Genomic DNA, 20,088 nt, shown 5'->3' on the forward strand with positions numbered 1-20,088 from the left:
TGGGGTGGTGAGAGTGGAACAAGCAACTAGCGAGAGTGGTGGATTCAAGGTTAATTTATTATCAAAGTATACAACACTGAAATTTTTCATTTCACCGGGTAGCCATGAAACCAAGAAAGATTAAAAAAAAAGAAAAACACCATGTTCATCAACCCCAAAATCACACCTCCCTGCAAAAAAAGAAATTAACAAAAATAGAACAGGCACATCGACCCCCAAATCCCCTCTCTCCCCCCCCACAAAAAAATCAGACAATCGGGCGAAAAGCCTCAGAATATAAAAACTATCTGGCTGAAAAATAGTCTTGCACACTAATGATGGAAAACAATAGTCACTACTTTGTTAGTCAGTCTGAAGCGTTGCTTTTTATTTCAAGTTCTCCAACTCAAGAATCAGCAAATCAATTACCAAGTACAGAGCCCTTTGCCAGCCACTCTAGTTGTCACTGATGTTCCGGCTCCCACTATGCTTCAGTGCATGATACCGGCGTGCAGGCCTCGAAGGTGCCTAACATCAGGCCAAGCTTGGACGTGTTGAAACACGACCGGTTGGGAAGTTCCAAGGGTGGCAACATGCCATCATTCAGATCTGCAGTCTGCTGCGGATCATCAAAGATTCCAATAGGATTTAGTAACAGTGAAAAGAAAAATAGAGACGTTAGAATAGGAAAAATTTAACTTTTTGCTGGATGAGCTGGGAGAAGTCACCCTCTGGATTTTAGATACATAGGTAGTTGGGAGGGGCTGGAGGGTAATGGTTCGGGTGCAGGTTGATGGGACTAGGCAGATCCGTGGATTAGATGTGCTGAAGAGTTGGGTTCTGTGCAGTAGTGTTCAATGACTTAGCGCAGCATACACTGGATGAATGTGTTATTAACTAATAGGAGCTAATATAGTTTTATAGTACTGTAGTAGATTTGGTAGTGTTCTAATTTGTACTGGTCTACTCAGTGAAATGGTAATTTTTTTTAATACTTTTTTAAACTGTTGCCAAGAAAGTTTGGTTAATTGGGCCAAATGTAGTGGTCCTGGTGTCCCAATTACCTGAATTCATACTGTATGAGGTGGCTGTGACCTCTTAAGATTTAGCTTGGAGATTTTCTGTATTTTCAGTGTCTGACTGAGATCACGACATAGCAAGGTTTCAATCCCCTATATATTCTCAAGTTTTCTGTACTAGCCATGAGATATGGTATATGCATACAAGTTGTAAAGTAGTGCGATCTTTTAACTTCAAAGAAAAATTTGAATTTGATGTTAGCATTATGGTTTACCTATCTTCATTGTAAATGCTTTGTTTTCCTACCAGCGTCCCATGCGTATTTTTGTGAATGATGATCGCCATGTGATGGCAAAACATGCTGCCATCTACCCAACTCAAGAAGACCTTGAAGCAGTACAGAATATGGTGTCACATACTGAACGGGCCTTGAAGGCAGTTTCTGATTGGTTGGATGAGCAGGAGAAGGCTAGTTCTAAAACAGAAGTCACGGAAGCAACTGAAGAACCTGCAACAGAAGGCGAGAACAAGGAAGGGTATGTAAGAACTGCATTTTAGGTAACTGGGGATGGGGGGAGGGTGGGGTCGTGGTTGGTAATTAATAAACATGAGAGGAATTCGGCAGGTCAGGCAACAGCTATGGAAGAGAGTAAACAGTCGACACTTTGAGTCAGGGCTCTTTACCTCTGCCTGTAACAACAGTTTATTTCTTTCCATGAATGCTGCCTGATGTGCTGAGTTCCTACAGCATTTTGTATGGAAAGCTTTGAACTGTTTTTAGGATGATTAGTGCTTGCTTGCAGTAGCACTCTTGAAGGGGAAATTCAAATTTGTGGAATATGCAGCAGAGAAGGAAGTTTATTCAAACCAATGTATCTCTCAGTTCTAGACCTATGCAACAGTTCCCTTTTGTTTTCCCATTCATGCCATTTTGCCATTTTTCTATTTTAACTATTTTATGAAATTCACTTAAGTTGATATTGATTTGGCTTCTACCATTGTTTCAAAGATTGCATGCAAGGTAATGCATTCATTTAAATTGTTTTCTTTTGGCTTTTAGTTTTTAGCCAGTCATTTCAAATCTGACCTTGTCTACTAGTCATTTATCAAATGAATGTAGGATTTTGACTGACCTATCTCGTACCTTTTTCTACTGTAGAGATATACAAGTATTATGACTGCTTGGAATCCCTAAGCTTTGAGAGTCACTGCATGTGATAGAAAAACTGCAGCCAGTTTGTACAGGAGTTTCCCACAGTTGCCATTTAATGACCACAAAAATTGATGTTGATGGGAGGGTAAATATTGTTCAACTGACAAGGAGAGATCCCCCCCCCCCTTTTTTTTTTGAAGGTGTGCATCTCCTTAGTAGTTCGTCTCATCTAGAAGATGGTGGTAGCTGATATAGTAGTTCGTCTCATCTAGAAGATGGTGGTAGCTGATAGTTCAGGGTTCCCTTAGACTGGACATAGTGCTTGCCTGGAATAATAATTGAACAATCACAATAAATCACAGATTACTGAACATAAGCCAAAGATGATACTGAATTGCTTGATCTTAGTAGTCTTCTGCTACATCTCTAAAGTGTCTTGAAATTTTGATATACCAACATTAACCACCGTTACAAGGCCCAACCTGAACACTGCAGTTTAGTGTAACTTCCTTTTGTATCTTTGTTAATAAAGGCAAAGATCGCTTCCTTATTATTTAAATTTCTCCCATCACTACTTAAGTTTCTAAACCTGCATCCATTTTTGAAAGCGTTGATCAAATGCTTCAAACAGTGTCATTCCTCAACTGCTCTGCATTTAATTTCATCTGTCATGTGAATGTCTATTTGTCCAATTTGTCTGACCTTCAGATTGTTAACTTCATTGGCCTCACTTCAGAGTTTCTGTAGACTTCAAAATCAAATATGAAAGGAATAGCAGTCTTCAGTACCCTTTGCTTCTACCTAAAAAATTAAATCAAAACTCTTGTGACAAATTAGCATCTATGCTGCAATTGTCCCTTTGACCCAGTGGGCTTTGTTTTCCTGTGCATTCCCTGATGATTGAAATGCTGATTCCTATGTTTTCTATTAATCTGAGCTGACTCTTACCCTGAAATGAATGTGTTTAATGTGTCAGACTATGAAATATTTGGAAGTAATCACTAATGCAGAAAACAGCCAATTTGTACAGGAGTTCGCATAAGCAATAGTATAATGACTGAATTTATGGGCAGTTTTAAGTGTTTTGAACACCTGGGGAACATGCACCTATGGAATCATGGGATCACTTGCATTCATCTCAGTAAGCATACAAGGTATTAGTTTTAACATTGCATCCAATAGACATTACTTCCAATAGACATTACTTCCTGGGGTTCTTGATGCTGTTCAGTCTTGCATTGATTTCTGTGTTCATTTGCATTTGGTTTACTAAATGGAAGGAGAAGCATAGTCATGACCATAAGTTTACCTCCTTGTGAAATGGGGCTGGTTGAATGGTGAGCCCTCTTTTTTTTAATAGGGTTAGAACATTTTTTATATTGTCGTTTCTTTATATCTCTGTTGAATCCAAGTAATATGGAGTGACATGGCTGGAGCCTAAGCAGTTGCCATCCAAGCTTTTCTTGCAATGTTTGCATTTCTGTGAACAGCTGACCTTAAGTACTTTCAGCCAATATAACTTCCCTTCATCACATTTTCTTCAGTTTATTGCCACAGTATTCTGCTGGTATGTACAATACCAGTATGGCTTCTGTCCTGTTGTTTCTGCCTAGCCCTGGCGTATAAACATGGAAGGATAACTGACACCTGAAGGAAGTTGCTCTTACAAGAGTAGAGTAAACTTTTCATAAGTTGTGATAATTAACCAATTTGAATCCATTTTCTAATCAGGTGATTCCATAATGCTTGCATAATAACTTCAGCTGTATTTTGAACTTTAACCATCTAAAGCAAATAATGGCATTTATTGCTCCCACCGTAAAAACAACTTTTTTTTTAGAAAATATATCCTCCATATGTATTACAGTGCATTTAAAACTATTTACAAGGTTTGCAATGCTCTGAAGTGAGGAAATAAAAATGTAGGATATATGGATAATGCCTTTGTTTTGATAAGGGTAAGACTTTTGTCCCTTAAACAAATTACCTCCAAGTCTGAACTTTGTTATGGCTGTTAGAATTGGCGTGGATAATGTTGTTCGCTTAAAAATCAAAAGGAAAATGAAATTTTGAGCTCACCTTGAACTGATATTCAAGAGTGGAAGCTTGGTTACATCACATTTAGGCATCAGTTAGGAAGTTTATATTAGCCTTGGTTGTATTCCCTGGAATTTGAAAACATGAATGCAAATTAATGGCGTACACTGAATTTTCTTCTGGCTCAAAAATTCAGGAGTATTGAGCAAAAAGTTTAAACTAGGCATTTTCAGAAATGAATTGGGGAATATTTTGGTACTCGTAGTGTTGTTTTATTTTGCTTTTTTGCAAGGGGTCCATTTTCATAATCAAAATAGCTTTACCTAAATGTATTGACGGGTGTGGTGGGTGGCAGGGTATGTGGTTAGGTCACATCAGCCATGACCTTAATAATTGCTGGAACTGGCTTGAGGGGCACATTGGCCTCCTTTTCCCAAGTTAGATGAAATGGCTGTTAACTAAGGCATGAATGGCACCACTTGGTGCATACATTTCTATCGTGACCTATTATTTTTCTTTTTCTTTCACAGAATGGAAGACCATGACAACTTTACCATGTATGCCAAATTTTATTATCATTAAACTGGTAGACTATTGCAGAAGTAAAATTTCATTGATGACAAACATGAAGTCTGTGATTTACGTAATATTGCTGCTGCTCTCACAAATGTGATTTAGAAATTTAGATGCACTCCAATTTGAATTACTTTTCTAACCAGGTGACTTCATGGTGCTTGCATGCTTAAAATGCTTCCTTCAAAGGGGATAGGCTGGGTGGCTGCAAAGTAAGTTCCATAAAATTTATAACCTCTACTGGAGCCTTATTTTATTGCCATATTTCATGGTAGCAACATGCATGTGGAAAGATTTTAGAAGGTCTTGTTTCATTTCTGTTGACATTAGCGTAAAGTACTGTACTGACATCTGCAGGTGGATTCTCCTTTTATCATTCATACTGAGGCCCTCCAGTGGGATGTACTATTTTCTGATTATATAAATCAGCCAAGGCTTCAACATTGTCTGATTGATATCTCATTGCTTTTTGGGGATTCTGATGTGTGCAAATCAGTTGATAAGTCTCCTACATTTTTTTCCTAATCTGTTTCATTGGAGAGTCCTTTGTAGTGTTAAGGTTGTGAAAAGTACTTTATCTTTTCGTCTGGAACTGTGCATACTTGAATGGATTTGATGCACTACTTTATATAACCAGTGCAGCTGTTGCAGGATGTCAACTTGCATGTGCAGCTTTACTAGAAAAATACTGTATTGGAGAAAAAATGAGTCATAAATCTCCTTGCCCTTTTATTTTCATTTACTTTTTTGCCCATTCACTATATTTCAATGACAAATTTGAACTTTTAAGATTAATGAGAGATAGTATAGTTAAGAATCCTGAGGGACGTAGTGACCAGAGCATAGTAGAATTCCAGATAGCTTTTAAGGAGAATGGTCTTGGGACCTGTGATAGTGTCTTCAAGGGCAATTTTAATGGTGTGAAGATGTAGTTTTCTGTGATGTTGGGCAAATCAGCTAAGAATTCAATGGGTGAGCAGTGGCATTTATGAAGGACTAGCTGGTCCTTCATGCTGAACAATAATTTGTCTCATTAAAGTGGATTTCCATGAGAAAGGGGACTTATCTGAGGTTAATGAAAGGTTAAAGGTGTTAGTCAAAAGTAGGGCATATAAAACAGCCAAGAGCTAGTAGTTGACCAGAGGACTGTGAATTTATTATTAGAAACCAACAGTAAAAGATCCATGAAGACTCATAAAGCAGCAAAAAAACTCATAAGAAAATTGAAGCAAAATATGCACAGGAAGAGTGACTGAGTAGGTAAAGTAACTGTGACACTTGAGAATGGTACTGGGGTGTATACATTAAATCGGATTGTTTGTTTGCGTCGGCCTTCTTGGTGGAAGACACTGCAAATAATCCTTTACTCACAGATGGGCTAATTCCAAATATGAAAACAAATTATAGTCAGAATATTGAGAGCAAATAGAGACTAAAGGCAGACAAATTCCTGTAACCCAATTGCTTACCCTCAAGGATTTGAAAAGAAATGGTCACAAAGATGGTGAATAATCTGGGAGGATCCAGAGCGTCAGAGGAAATAACTGAACAGTCAGGCGTGCTTAATGTAATTTTACTAGTCAAATAGTCTTGAAACATAAATTTTCTTGAATTTGAAGACTTGGTAGTTACAGCAGGGAACTTACTGCTGTATATCAGGGTGTATCCATGATTTGCGGAAGATCATGCAATGAATTAACAAATTACTCCCAAGCCAGATGAGATGAATGGAAAAAAAATGCTGTTGTGGAATTTATGTTGGGGGTGGGGGAAGAGAGAATACATATGTACATACATATATACATGTGTGTGTATATATAAAAAAATATGAAACAGGTAGATGATTGCAGGTAAACAACAGGAATTCTGCAGATGCTGGAAATTCAAGCAACACACATAAAAGTTGCTGGTGAACGCAGCAGGCCAGGCAGCATCTCTAGGAAGAGGTGCAATCAACGTTTCAGGCCGAGACCCTTTGTTAGGTCCTGACGAAGGGTCTCGGCCTGAAACGTCGACTGCACCTCTTCCTAGAGATGCTGCCTGGCCTGCTGCGTTCACCAGCAACTTTTATGTGTGATGATTGCAGGCATCCTGGTTTACAGGAGAAGGCCATTTAAGGGACTTGCTTTAAGAACCAACAAGATCTCTTCAGTGGATAATTGTATCAAACAATTCAACATCCATTTCTAGGTAGTTAAAACAACACGCATCTCTCCCTGTAATAGTCAGAATTCCCTTGCCTATAGATGGAAATGGGTTAAGATTGGCTGCTAATGCAAGGGGAGAGCATCTGCTAAGTATGAGACATTTAAGAATATGTCCAAAGGGTAAGGGGCAAAGGTGACATGTTTAGGGAACTTTGGTTAACAAGTGATTTTGAAGGTTTGATCAGGGGAAAAAGGTAGTGTATGTTTAAATATAGGAAATTGGTATGTAATGAGACCATGGCATTTATAAAGGACCTGGGAGAAATCAGGCCTAAAAAGGCCATGAAATGACTTTATTTAGGAGCAACGAAAATTGTTAAATCTTTTACAGTATATTAGAAGCAAGGAGGTTCTAAGGGTGGTGAAAGCCTGACGTGTAAGGGCTTTGAGAACACGAACTGGAGAATTTTTAGGGATGCTGCTGCCTATGGGAACCATGCTAACATCGAGCAATATGTGGATACTGTGACCAACTATATACAGAAATGTACTGAGGATGTTCCTATTATGAAACATATCTGGGTAAGGGCAAATCAGAACCCATGGCGAACTGCAGAAACACATGCACGGCTCAGAAAGTGTGCTGCCTTTAGATTGGGAGATGTGACACCTCTCAGGGAAGCAATGACTACTTTCCCACTCCACCAGGAAAGCGAAATGGGAGCATTCTCAGAATATACAGCCACTTCAGCGATACCAGGGACACAAAGCAGGTACCTGTGGCAGAGAATTCAGAAGATTACAGACTACCAGTCTATCCTACACATCGTGACCGGGATGCCTCATACCCTGACAGGCTGAATGTCTTTTACGCCTGGTCTGTTGCTGGCCAGGAAGGCACCCCATCCCTCCAGGGGAGCAGGCATTCTGTCTGCCTGAAGCTGAGGTGAGGAAAACCCTGGCCAGAGTCAACCCACTGATGGATATATTCAACATCTCTCTGGAATAGTCCATTGTTCCCTTGGTTTTGAAGGTAGCAACCATCTTTCAAGAAGGTAACAGTAACCTGCCTAAATGACCATTGTCAGTGGCGTTAATATCAACCTTTATGAAATACTTTGAGTGGCTGTTCATGGAGCACATTAAAGCCTTACTCCTGGCTACATTGGACCCTTTCTAGTTTTCTTATTGCTCAAATCAATCCACTGATGATGCAATAGCCTCTGCCCTCCACTCTCTCCTGTGCCATCTAGAAAATGGGGTCTCATATGCCAGGCTGCTATTTATAGACCAGTTTGGTGTTTAAAACCATCATATCCCAGAAACAGGTGGGGAAGCTTTCCTTGCTGTGTTTCAACATCTTCCTCTGCAACTGGTTACAGGACTTAGTAACAAAAAGGCCGCATTCAGTCTGTGTAGGCAGCAAAGTCTCTAATCCCATTGCACTGAACACTGATGCTCCCTAGGGCTGTGTGCTCAGCCTGTGGCTGTTCACACTGCTGACACATTATTGTGTTGCAGGATTCAGCTCAAATTGTGACATCAGGTTTGTGGATAACACAACAGTGGTTGGCCTATCAACAGCAATGACAATGAAGTACAGAGAGGGAAGTGGTGCGTCCAGTGGAGTGGTGCAAAAAAAGCAATCAAAGCCTGAATGTGGAGAAGACCGAGGAAATCATTGTGGACTCAGGAAGGTGCAGTTTAACCATCCCCCTCTGCGAGTACGTGGCTCCTCCGTAGAGAGAGTTAAATGTACAAGTTTCTGGGAGTTTGCATCATAGAACATAGAATAGTACAGCACAGTACAGGCCCTTCGGCCCACATTGTTGTGCCGACCCTCAAACCCTGCCTCCCATATAATCCCCCCAGCTTAAATTCCTCCATATACCTGTCTAGTAGTCTCTTAAATTTCACTAGTGTATCTGCCTCCACCACTGACTCAGGCAGTGTATTCCACGCACCAACCCACTCTCTGAGTTAAAAAAAAACCTTCCTCTAATATCCCCCTTGAACTTCTCACCCCTCACCTTAAAGCCATGTCCTCTTGTATTGAGCAATGGTGCCCTGGGGAAGAGGTACTGGCTGTCCACTATCTATTCCTCTTAATATCTTGTATACCTCTGTCATGTCTCCTCTCCAAAGAGTAAAGCCCTAGCTCCCTTAATCTCTGATCATAATCCATACTCTCTAAACCAGGCAGAATCCTGGTAAATCTCCTCTGTACCCTTTCCAATGCTTCCACATCCTTCCTATAGTGAGGCGACCAGAACTGGACACAGTACTCCAAGTGTGGCCTATCCAGAGTTTTATAGAGCTGCATCATTACCTCGTGACTCTTAAACTCTATCCCTTATGAAAGCTAACACCTCATAAGCTTTCTTAACTACCCTATTTATCTGTGAGGCAACTTTCAGGGATCGGTGGACATGTACCCCCAGATCCCTCTGCGCCTCCACACTTCCAAGTATCCTGCCATTTACTTTGTACTCTGCCTTGGAGTTTGTCCTACCAAAGCGTACCACCTCACACTTCTCCGGGTTGAACTCCATCTGCCACTTCTCAGCCCACTTCTGCAACCTATCAATGTTTCTCTGCACTCTTCGACAATCCTCTACACTATCTACAACACCACCATCCTTGTGTCGTCTGCAAACTTGCCAACCCACCCTTCTACCCCCACATCCAGGTCGTTAATAAAAACCATGAAAAGTAGAGGTCCCAGAACTGATCCTTGTGGGACACCCATTAGTCACAACCCTCTAATCTGAATGTACTTCCTCCACCAGGACCCTCTGCCTTCTGCAGGCAAGCCAATTCTGAATCCACCTGGCCAAACTTTCCTGGATCCCATGCCTTCTGATTTTTTGAATAAGCCTACCGTGTGGAACCTTGTCAAATGCCTTACTAAAATCCATATAGATCATATCCACTGCACTACCCTCATCTATATGCCTGGTCACCACCTCAAAGAACTCTATCAGGCTTGTTAGACGCGATCTGCCCTTCATAAAGCCATGCTGACTGTCCCTGATCAGACTATGATTCTCTAAATTCTCATAGATCCAATTTTTAAGAATCTTTTCCAGCAGCTTTCCCCACCACAGACGTAAGGCTCACTGGTTTATAATTACCTGGACTATCCCTACCACCTTTTTTTGAACAAGGGGACACATTCACCTCCCTCCAATCCTCCAGTACCATTCCTGTAGACAATGAGGACGTAAAGATCATAGCCAGAGTCTCAGCAATCTCTTCCCTCGCCTCGTGGAGTGGCCTGGGGAATATTCCGTCAGGCCCCGGGAACTTATCCATCGTAATGTATTTTAATAACTCCAACACCTCCTCTCCCTTAATATCAACATGCTGCAAAACATCAACGTTACTTATATTGTCCTCACCATCATCAAGTTCCCTCTCATTGGTGAATACCGAAGAGAAGTATTCATTGAGGAGCTCGCCCACTTCCACAGCCTCCAGGCACATCTTCCCACCTTTCTCTAATCAGTCCTACCTTCACTCCCTGTCATCCTTTTGTTCTTCACATAATTAAAAAAATGTGTTGGGATTTTCCTTTACCCTAATCGCCAAGGCCTTCTCATGCCCCCTTCTTGCTCTTCTCGGCCCCTTCTTAAGCTCCTTTCTTGCTACCTTATATTCCTCAATAGACCCATCTGATCCTTGCTTCCTAAACCTCATGTATGCTGCCTTCTTCCACCTGACTAGATTTTCCACCTCACTTGTCACCCATGGTTCCTTCACCCTATCATTCTTTATCTTCCTCACCGGGACAAATTTATCCTTAACATCCTGCAAGAGATCTCTAAACACCGACCATATGTCCATAGTACATTTCCCTGCAAAAACATCATCCCAATTCACACCTGCAAGTTCTACTCTTTTAGCATCATAATTTGCCCTTCCCTAATTAAAAAATTTTCCTGTCCTCTCTGATTCTATCCTTTTCCATGATAAGGCTGAAGGCCAGGGAGCGGTGGTCACTGTCCCCCAGATGCTCACTCACTGAGAAATCCGTGACCTGACTCAGTTCGTTACCTAGTACTAGATCTAGTATGGCATTCCCCATAGTCGGCCTGTCAACATGCTGTGATAGGAATCTGTCCTGGACACACTTAACAAACTCTGCCCGTCCAAACCCTTGGAACTAATCAGGTGCCAATCAATATTAGGGAAGTTAAAGTCACCCGTGATAACAACCCTGTTATTTTTTGCACCTTTCTAAAATCTGCCTCTCAATCTGCTCCTCTGTATCTCTGCTGCTACCAGGGGGCCTATAGAATACTCCCAATAGAGTAACTGCTCCCTTCCTGTTCCTGACTTCCACCCATACTGACTCAAAAGCGTATCCTGCTACATTACCCACCCTTTCTGTGGCTGTAATAGTATCCCTGACCAGTAATGCCACCCCTCCCCCCCCCATCCCATTTAAAGCACTGACATCCAGGAATATTGAGAATCCATTCCTGCCCTGGTTCCAGCCATGTCTCTGTAATGGCCACTACATCATAATTCCATGTATGTAACCAAGCTCTCAGTTCATCACCTTTGTTCCTGATACTTCTTGCATTGAAGTACACGCACTGTAGCCCTTCTACCTTACTACCTTTACACCCTTTATTCTGTTTCTTTCCTCAAAGCCTCTCTATCTGTTAGATCTGGCTTTACTCCATGCACTTCTTTCACTGCTCTATCGCTCTGGATCCCATCCCCTTTGCAGATTAGTTTAAACCCTCCCGAACCATGCTAGCAAACCTACCTGCAAGGATATTGCTCCCCCTTGAGTTCAGGTGCAACCCATCCAATTTGTACAGGTCCCACCTTCCCCAGAAGAGATCCCAATGATCCAAAAATCTAAAACCCTGCCCCCCTGCACCAACTCCTTAGCCGTGCATTCAACTGCCATCTCCAATTCTTACCATCACTATCACGTAGCACTGGCAGCAGTCCTGAGAACGCCACCCTTGTGGTCCTGTTCTTCAGCCTTCTGCCTAGTTCCCAAAACTCACTTCAGGACCTCATCCCTCTTCCTGCCTATGTCGTTGGTTGGATGGTCTCACCTGGTCCCTTTTGTAAATGTAAATTTGCTGGATCAAATAATGACAGTATAAAAAGATCATTACTTATCTTTTCACCCGTTTATTTCCTCGAGCTCAGCTGGCAAGTGAACTTGGACCCGACATCAGGGAGAGAAACATTCTCCTCTCCCCAGCGGTTCACAAGTTCACTGCCTGATTTCAGAATTGTTAGAAGTTATTAAGGCCACCGTTACAAAAGAACAATCAGTTTGATAACCATTCTGGTCAAGTCAATAGACTATTGATACAGAGAACAATCAGTTTGATCAGCATTCCAGCCAAGTCAATGGACTGTTGATACAAAAGAACAATCAGTTTGATGGACCCTCCAGCCACTTCAATTAAAGAAAGGAATGTCCTACCTGGTCTGTTGGAACCACAACTTAATTATAAAGTTAAGAACATACATCAAATTTATGCTTTAATTAGAGGAATGTTCTGTCTAATTTTCATCAGGTACTGCCTTTTGTCAAAATCAAAAGGTGTGAAAAGCCCAGAGACATCTTGTGTGGATCTGGGTGAGCTTTAATTCTTATTTTGCTCCAAAGAAAGCAGCTGTAAGACGTTATTCAAACACACAGACGTAGTCAGTACTTAGCCCATTGTTTACAGGAATCTGAGAATCCCTCATTCCCTTAAACCTTAATATCACCTCCCTGAGCAAGAAGGCACAATAGTGCCTCTACTTCCTGGGGAGAATGAGGCAAGTGAGGCCCCCCACCCCCATTTTAACTGAATTTTATAGGAACACCATTGAGAGTGTCCTGACAGTTGCATCTTCATCTGGTATGGGAGCAGTTGAGCACCGGACTGGAAGTTCCAACAAAAAATGTGGATGGGTAGATTCATAAGTTGACAGTGAAATAAAAATAGGTGACATTGTGGTTAGTGTAGAAGATTGTCAAAATATACTATGGATATGGATGGGGGAAATGCAGTTGGAGTTTAATCTAGAAAAGTGTGAGGTGTTGTAAGTGATGAGATCAAATGAAATGGGAAATTTCACAGTTAATGGCAGGATCCTTAACTACATTGCAGAGGGATCTTGGGGTTCTCTGAGAGTTGCTGCACAAGTTGATAGGGTAGGAAAGAAAGATTAAGGCATTGAGTTCAGTGCCTCAAAGTTAAGCTGCATCTTCATGAAACTTGGGTTGGACTGCATCTGGAGTACTGTGTTTATTTCTTATCTCTTCCCCCTCTTTCCCCCCCCCCCCCCATTTATATGAAGAATATGGAGAGGGTGCCCAAGAGGTTTAACAGAATGCTGCCAGGTTGTGAGGGCATGTGCTTTGAGGAGACATTGGACAAAGTCAGTTTGTTTTCTCTGGAGTGTTGGAGGTTGAGAGGAGGTCTGGCAGTTTGTGATTATGAGAGGGATAGATAGGCAGCTGGCATCTTTTTCCCAGGATCAAAATGTCTAATTACTAGAGGATGTTAAAAGTAAATTTATTATCAAGTGAGGTGAGGGCTTCAGTCAGTCAGAGTTGACCATGGATATTGCATACTAGCTGTTTGGATTTACAAGTCTAGGCAGTAAAATATGGAGAGCAAGCTGTTACCCCTGTCGCAAGCTCCCCCTCCACACATCTGATGAACCCCAAGGAATGGCAGAGACCAATAGAATTTGGTACCAGCAGCATCACAGGAGTTGCTAGTCAACATTGAACTCAATGTAGGACTGCCTTAGGGACTCCAGCTCCGGATTTTTCCCTCTGGGTTTACACCTGAAGCCTTCCCCATCAGTGGTTATAGCTGGAAGGCAGCAGAGGTTTGAGGTCAGTTTTCCTTCTTCTAGATGTGCTGCCAACCACAGTTAATGAGCCCCATTTGCCGAAAGCAACTAAGTATTATCTAAGTACATGCATATCATCGTATACAGCCCTGAGATTCATTTTCTTGCAGGCATACTCATTAAATACTATACCATAATATAATCAATGAAAAACTGCACCAACAGGGAGAGCAACCATAATGCAAAAGGTACACTGCAAGTACACAAAGAAAGAGGAAAAGAAGAATAAATGAGCAATAAATATCAAAAAACATAAGATGAAGAGTCCTTGAAAATGAGTTCATAAGGTTGTGGGAACAGTTCAGTGGTGCAGCAAGTGAAGTTGAATGAAGAGCCTGATGGTTTGAGACCTGAGGCTCCTGTAACAACTTCCTGATGGCAGCAGTGAGAAGAGAGCATGACCTGGGTGGTGGGGGTTCCTGATGATAGATGCTGCTTTCCTGCAACAGCGCTCCCATGTCGATATGCTCAGTGGTGGGGAAGGCTTTATCCATGACAGACTGGGCTTTTATCTGTTCTTGTAGTATTTTTTTCCATTCAAGGGAATTGGTGTTTCCATACCAGTCTGTGATGCAGCCAGTCAGTATACTGTCCACCACCTAACTTAGAAGTTTGTCAAAGTTTTAAATGTTGTGCAGAGTCTTCGCAAACTGTGAAGGAATTGGAAACTCTGCTGTCCTTTCCTTATAATTGCACTTGCATTTGTTCTTGTCCCAGGACAGGTCCTCTGAAATGTTAACACGGGGATTTAAAGTTACTGACCCTCTCCACCTACAATTCCCTGATGAGGACTGGTTCGTGGATCTCCATTTTCCTCCTCCCGATATCAATAATGAGCTCCTTGGTCTTGCTGATGTTGAATGAGAGGTGGTTGTTAGCCAGATTTTCAGTCTTCCTCCTATATGCTAATTCGTCACCACCTTTGATTTGGTATGTGGCAGTGATATCATGAGCAAACTTAAATATAGGTTGGAGCTGTGCTTAGCTGCACCATCAGCCTTATGATGCATATTTGCTGATGGAGATTGTGGAGGAGATGTTGTTGCCAATCAGAAATGACGGGTCTGCTAGTGAGGAAATCTGGGATTCAGTTGCACAAGGGGGTGTTGAGACCAAGGTCTTGAAGCTTATTGATTAGTCAAGGAGATGGTAGTATTGAATGCTGAGCTGCAGTTGATAAGGAGCATCCTGATGTATGCAAGCTTGCTGTCTGAATGTTCTGGGGTTGATTGAAGAGCCAATGGAATGGCTTCTGCTGTGGAAGTAGGCAAATTTCTGTGAATCCAAGTTATTTCTCAGATGAGTTGATGTGCTTTAGGAGATGGGGAAAGTTCAGAGCAAGTGATCTTTTCTCACATGAGTGGGTGCCTAGAAGGTGCTGCCAGGGGCAATGGTAGAGGCATTTAAGAAGCTCTTAGAAAGGCACGTGAATGTATGGTGAATGGAAAGATGTGGCGCATATGCAGGCAGAAATAGTGGGTTTAATTAGGCCTCATTAGCTTAATTAGTTGGATAATTAAGCTAATGAGAACAAAGGCCTGTTTCTGTGCAGTACTGTTATGTCCTATTATGTTCTTTAATCCTGCCAAAGTATAAGTGCCTTTTTAGATTAGATTATGAGGACACTCAGTCCTCGTTTATTGTCATTTAGAAATGCATGCATTAAAAAATGATACTATGTTCCTCCGGAGAGATATCATAGAAACACGGGACAAACCAAGACTAAAACTGACAAAACCACATAATTATAACATATAGTTACAACAGTGCAAAGCAATACCATAATTTGATAAAGAGCAGACCATGGGCATGGTTAAAAAAAGTCTCAAGTCCCGATAGCCCCATCATCTCACGCAGACGGTAGAAGGGAGAAACTCTCCCTGCCATGAACTCCAAGCGCCGCAAACTTGCCGATGCATTGGAAGCACCCGACCGCAGCTGACTCTGAGTCCTTCCGAAAACTCCGAGCCTCCGACCAGCCCTCCAGCACCAAGCACCATCTGTGCCAAGCGCTTTGACCCTGCCCCGGCTGCTGAGCAACAAGCAAAGCCGAGGACTCAGGGCCTTCCCCTCCAGAGATTCTGGATCACACAGTAGCAGCGGCAGCGAAACAGGCATTTCAGAAGTTTCCTCTGTGCTGTCACGTCTGTCTCCATCAGATCAGGATTGTGCACGGCACCCTACTTGACAGACAACAGATATCATTCACCGGAGTGGCCGCTGCGAGCTGTGTTGCAACGCCATCTTCTCCTCCCAATTGTGACGTAACTGAATGTTCTCCCTATTTGATTGCATTTTACTTGGAACAGCTTTGGTTGAATCTATTTTGGAATGCCCTTAGCAAAATTTGCTGGAAGGCTTAGAATTGTTCCAGGCAAAAACTGGAATTCAGATAGCCAATCGCTATCTGGAATTTGCTGAAAAACAAACTCCTAATAGAAGTGCTTGCATTAAAGGTGCCACCTTTGGGCTTGTATTTGTGAAATAAGAGATCTATGACTTGAAGTTAAACAAAGAGTCTCCACTTTGGTATATTGAGTATTTTTTGTGTGTCATTAAGTAACTGGTTAGCAGATACTTATGCTGCCTCGGAGCTATAATAGTGCATTGTATCTCAAATTTTCAAGATATTGAGAGCAGCAGCCTTGAGATGCATCACTCACAAATTAACTATTTTTGCTTGGTCAGCAGTCAACTGTTTAGATGCCTGAATTGTTTACATTCTGGTAAAATTTCATTCACTTGAATGGATGACCTGATGGTTGAAATTGCATATTATTTAGAATTTATTTGCTGACTCAAATTCCAAAATTTGTCTTATTTGTCCAGATCTAGAAACAATAATCTTTAGATATCTCAATATGTTCTAGATTTTAACTGCAAATTTTTTCCTGGATTAAGTTTATCCAGATTTCTAGCTGTTAGGGTCAGAAAATAAGAATTGTTTCCATACATTCGTTTAATAAGACAGTCTTCTCACATAGCCTCTCCTTCCATTGCTCAAATGTTCTGTAATCTCAAATATTCTTGCCATTGTCAAGCATCTTGTGAAGTGATTAATGAAGGTGTTTTCTGTTATGGTGTTGTTGTGTTTTTAAACTCATTGGGAATTTTAGTGAGTTGGTCCAGCCATTGAACATGTCAGAATTGTTGATTCTGACATTGAAACTGCTGGTACTAAAGAGAAGTTAAATTCTGATATCTGAATGAAATTGCATTCCCTTGGGAGGAGACTCCCAATGCCAATTTTGATACTGCCTTGATAAATTTAATTTGTTGGCTCCTTCTTATTTAGGAAGCCAGAATATCTTTTGGGTGGGAATGACAAATGTCTTAATGGTGTAGACTTGAAGTGTTTTACTTCTCTTAATAGGGAACAGAAGTCAACAGAACAGAATGCCAGCCGGACCCTACGGGGTGTGATGCGAGTTGGGCTAGTTGCCAAGGGACTTCTCTTGAAAGGAGATCTTGATCTTGAACTTGTACTGCTATGCAGGGATAAGCCTACTAAATCACTGCTGACTAAGGTCAAAGATAATTTGGCTGTACAATTTGCGGTAAGAATTTCTTCCCTGTATTACCCTTTTCAATGTTTGATAGCTTTAATAAATGAGACCTTAAAACTGATGTTCAGCTTATTAACAGACTAATCTGAAACTCATAGCCAAAGATACGGATGAGTCTTGAATTGGTTTGTTTTTAAATCTAGATGATCACTGAAGAAAAATATGAAATTGATCCTTCAATTGAAGATGCGGCAATTATTATTAAGAACGATAAAGAAGAACCACTAACCCTGAAGATTAAATTGACCTCTCCTCTGGTCCGGGAGGAACTTGAGAAGCAGGCTGCTGGAGGTAGGATGGGTTGTAGGTGGCAAACTTCAACCCGCGTTATAAAATGTTTATTGGGCCTTCAATATAGCTTGTTCTTGGATCATGTCTTGAGGTTAAAACTGCAATATATTATGGTAGATTAAGAGTGACTACTGCTCCTGTGAAGTACAGTGTCTCTCTGCCAACAAGGTCCCCTCTAGTGGCAAACTGATATTTACATGTCGGTTTTTCAGTCTAGCTGTAAAGAAAGGGTTGCGCTCTTAATTTACGTGTCTAATCTTGGCAGTTCAATCAGATTTACTAATGCATGACTGCATTAAAATTAATTTAAGAATTAATGAGTAGTAATAATCTTGAGGAAAAGAGTTCCTCAGGTCTTACTGTGGAGAGGTGGGTCTGGCAAAACCTGACTCTTCGACCTTCTGCGAAACATAATCAATCCAACCTTTTTAGCGGCAATTTCTTTCCTGTCATAGTTTGACTCCTAAGCTGGCAGATGCATTTTCCTCGCTCTTCTGTTGTTCATTAGGAATGTGCAAAAGGTTTATGTGTATATGTTGTTACTTTCTGACCATTATTTACGTCTGGTTGGCAGTTAATGTATTTTACCGTGGGCTTTGATGCCATTCCAATTGGTTCTGCAGGAACTTGTATGCTAGGTAGTGGTCATTGGCATCTGTTGGTATATAAAGATGTGTGCAGATAATTATTTGTGTTGTAGTTGGACTTTGGTTCCTTGAGACACTGGAATGGGGGTTTGGGGGAGAGAGGATTTGAAGATGGGTAGAGTCTTGAAATTATAGATGCAGACCAAATACACTAGAGTGCTGGAGTACCTCAAGGAAAAATCATTTAGCTCATTGAAATTGTGCTTGTGCAGTAATAACATTTTTGTGTGGTATCCTGGCCAAATAACAACCACATTTCGAATTTTTATTGGTGTAACTAAATGAATTTACTGTATTGGATCATGTACCAACCATTTTATTTTGTCCTGGAAAAGACTAGTTCATTCATCTGCACAATATTCCCATAGATACTGAGATTATGATCTTCAGCATTTCTTAAGTTCACTCTTTTGGCAGTTAAAACAACCATATATAGTATACTGCAGCTTTACGTCCTGTAACTGACATATTATCTTAGCAATTGTAGCCTTTTGATGGTCCAATACACAATGTTACACTCCAAAACTAGCTTAAATAAGGTGATCTAAGACTTCTGAACAAGTTGTCCAGAAGAATTGAAGCTTATGCTGAGAATTGTTCTTGATTGTGCATGTGTTCAAGTTGTTCAAAGCCACTGGTTTATACCTGAGTAAGTTTGCATTGCAGCAAAAATGACTAATCCTTGGGCCTTTCAGTTTTGCTTAGTGTCTGAAAAAAATGACATGGCTGGCAAGAGTTTTAGATAATGTTTGGCTCTTTGTAGATTTATTGCATTTGTTTTTGCCTTGCAGCATGTGTCGTTTTATATCTCTACCACAGAGTCCTAAGGTGGTGTGACCTTCAGTTTTGTCTGTTATTGCTGCTCTGTAAAATTACTGTGCAACACTTTTCCAAGTGGCACATAGAAAAGAAGGAATAAGTTAGCCAGTGTGCTGGTTACTTGAGTCAATAATCTTAGAGCCTTTTAATTGCACATCTCTTTTTTTCCCCTTCTGGGTGGTAATTCCCATTAAACGTGAACTTGTGACAAATTGTGGAAAATCAGCACATCCTCAATTGCAGGGTATTGCTTTTGACATCTGTGATGTGATTAGTCGTGCACTTTTTACTCCTGATTGGAGAAAATGCACATTATAGTCTAATATGTAGCAAGATGTCTTGGAAAGTGCAAGCCTTGTGAATTAATTGGTCTGGCACTCTAACTTGTTTCAAATGTAGCCAATTGTGATGGGATAAAGTGCTGGTTTTATTGTATGCAATGAACTGAGCAATTGCAGTAACACACTTCTATTAGATATTGGCCAAGAACACATGATGATAGTACCAAATTGTCTTAAAACCTCAAGTTTTGGCAAAAGTGATAAACACACCTTTCACATCTTTGCCTTTGAATTTCAGTGCAAAGCCAACTGCTAATTACCAAATGCGTTGAGCTCTTTCATTTTAGGAGATTGGGAAGTTGCATTCATTTGACAGTTGGAGGATCCGACACTGAACCAAATGTAATCCAATTGATTACCTTGGTTCCTGAAGTATAAGTAATAACCATAGTTTCAACTTAATGTTTGCATAGGTGATGTGCTGAAATAAAATAAATATTTTTTAAAAAATGGAGTGTCACTACTTTCCTGCAACTGGAATTGAATCTTATCAACTCTCCTTGTACAAAGAGCAACCTGTGTGTAGTGATCTACCTTATCAGTAAAATTTGTGGGTTTTGAATGCATTGCTGGAGTAAATTGAAAGTTTACTGAGTCAAACACAATTCCCTGGCATATTATCTTTCC

At 40.9% G+C, this 20,088-nt stretch overlaps 1 protein-coding gene across 4 annotated transcripts in view; it reads left to right on the forward strand.

The window, feature by feature from the left end:
* The window catches only part of LOC134339383 (interleukin enhancer-binding factor 3-like), an 83,447-nt gene that overhangs the window by 24,406 nt on the left and 38,953 nt on the right, over positions 1–20,088 (forward strand). For all 4 annotated transcript variants that reach the window (XM_063035836.1, XM_063035838.1, XM_063035839.1 and 1 more), the window contains exons 3-6: positions 1,309–1,535; positions 4,720–4,746; positions 17,171–17,354; positions 17,507–17,654. In XM_063035836.1, coding sequence (XP_062891906.1) covers positions 1,309–1,535; positions 4,720–4,746; positions 17,171–17,354; positions 17,507–17,654 — 586 coding nt within the window. The remainder of the gene's footprint in view (positions 1–1,308; positions 1,536–4,719; positions 4,747–17,170; positions 17,355–17,506; positions 17,655–20,088) is intronic.

This window comes from Mobula hypostoma, chromosome 29 (genome assembly GCF_963921235.1).
Source record: "Mobula hypostoma chromosome 29, sMobHyp1.1, whole genome shotgun sequence".
In the NCBI taxonomy this organism is placed as follows: Eukaryota; Metazoa; Chordata; class Chondrichthyes; order Myliobatiformes; family Myliobatidae; genus Mobula; species Mobula hypostoma.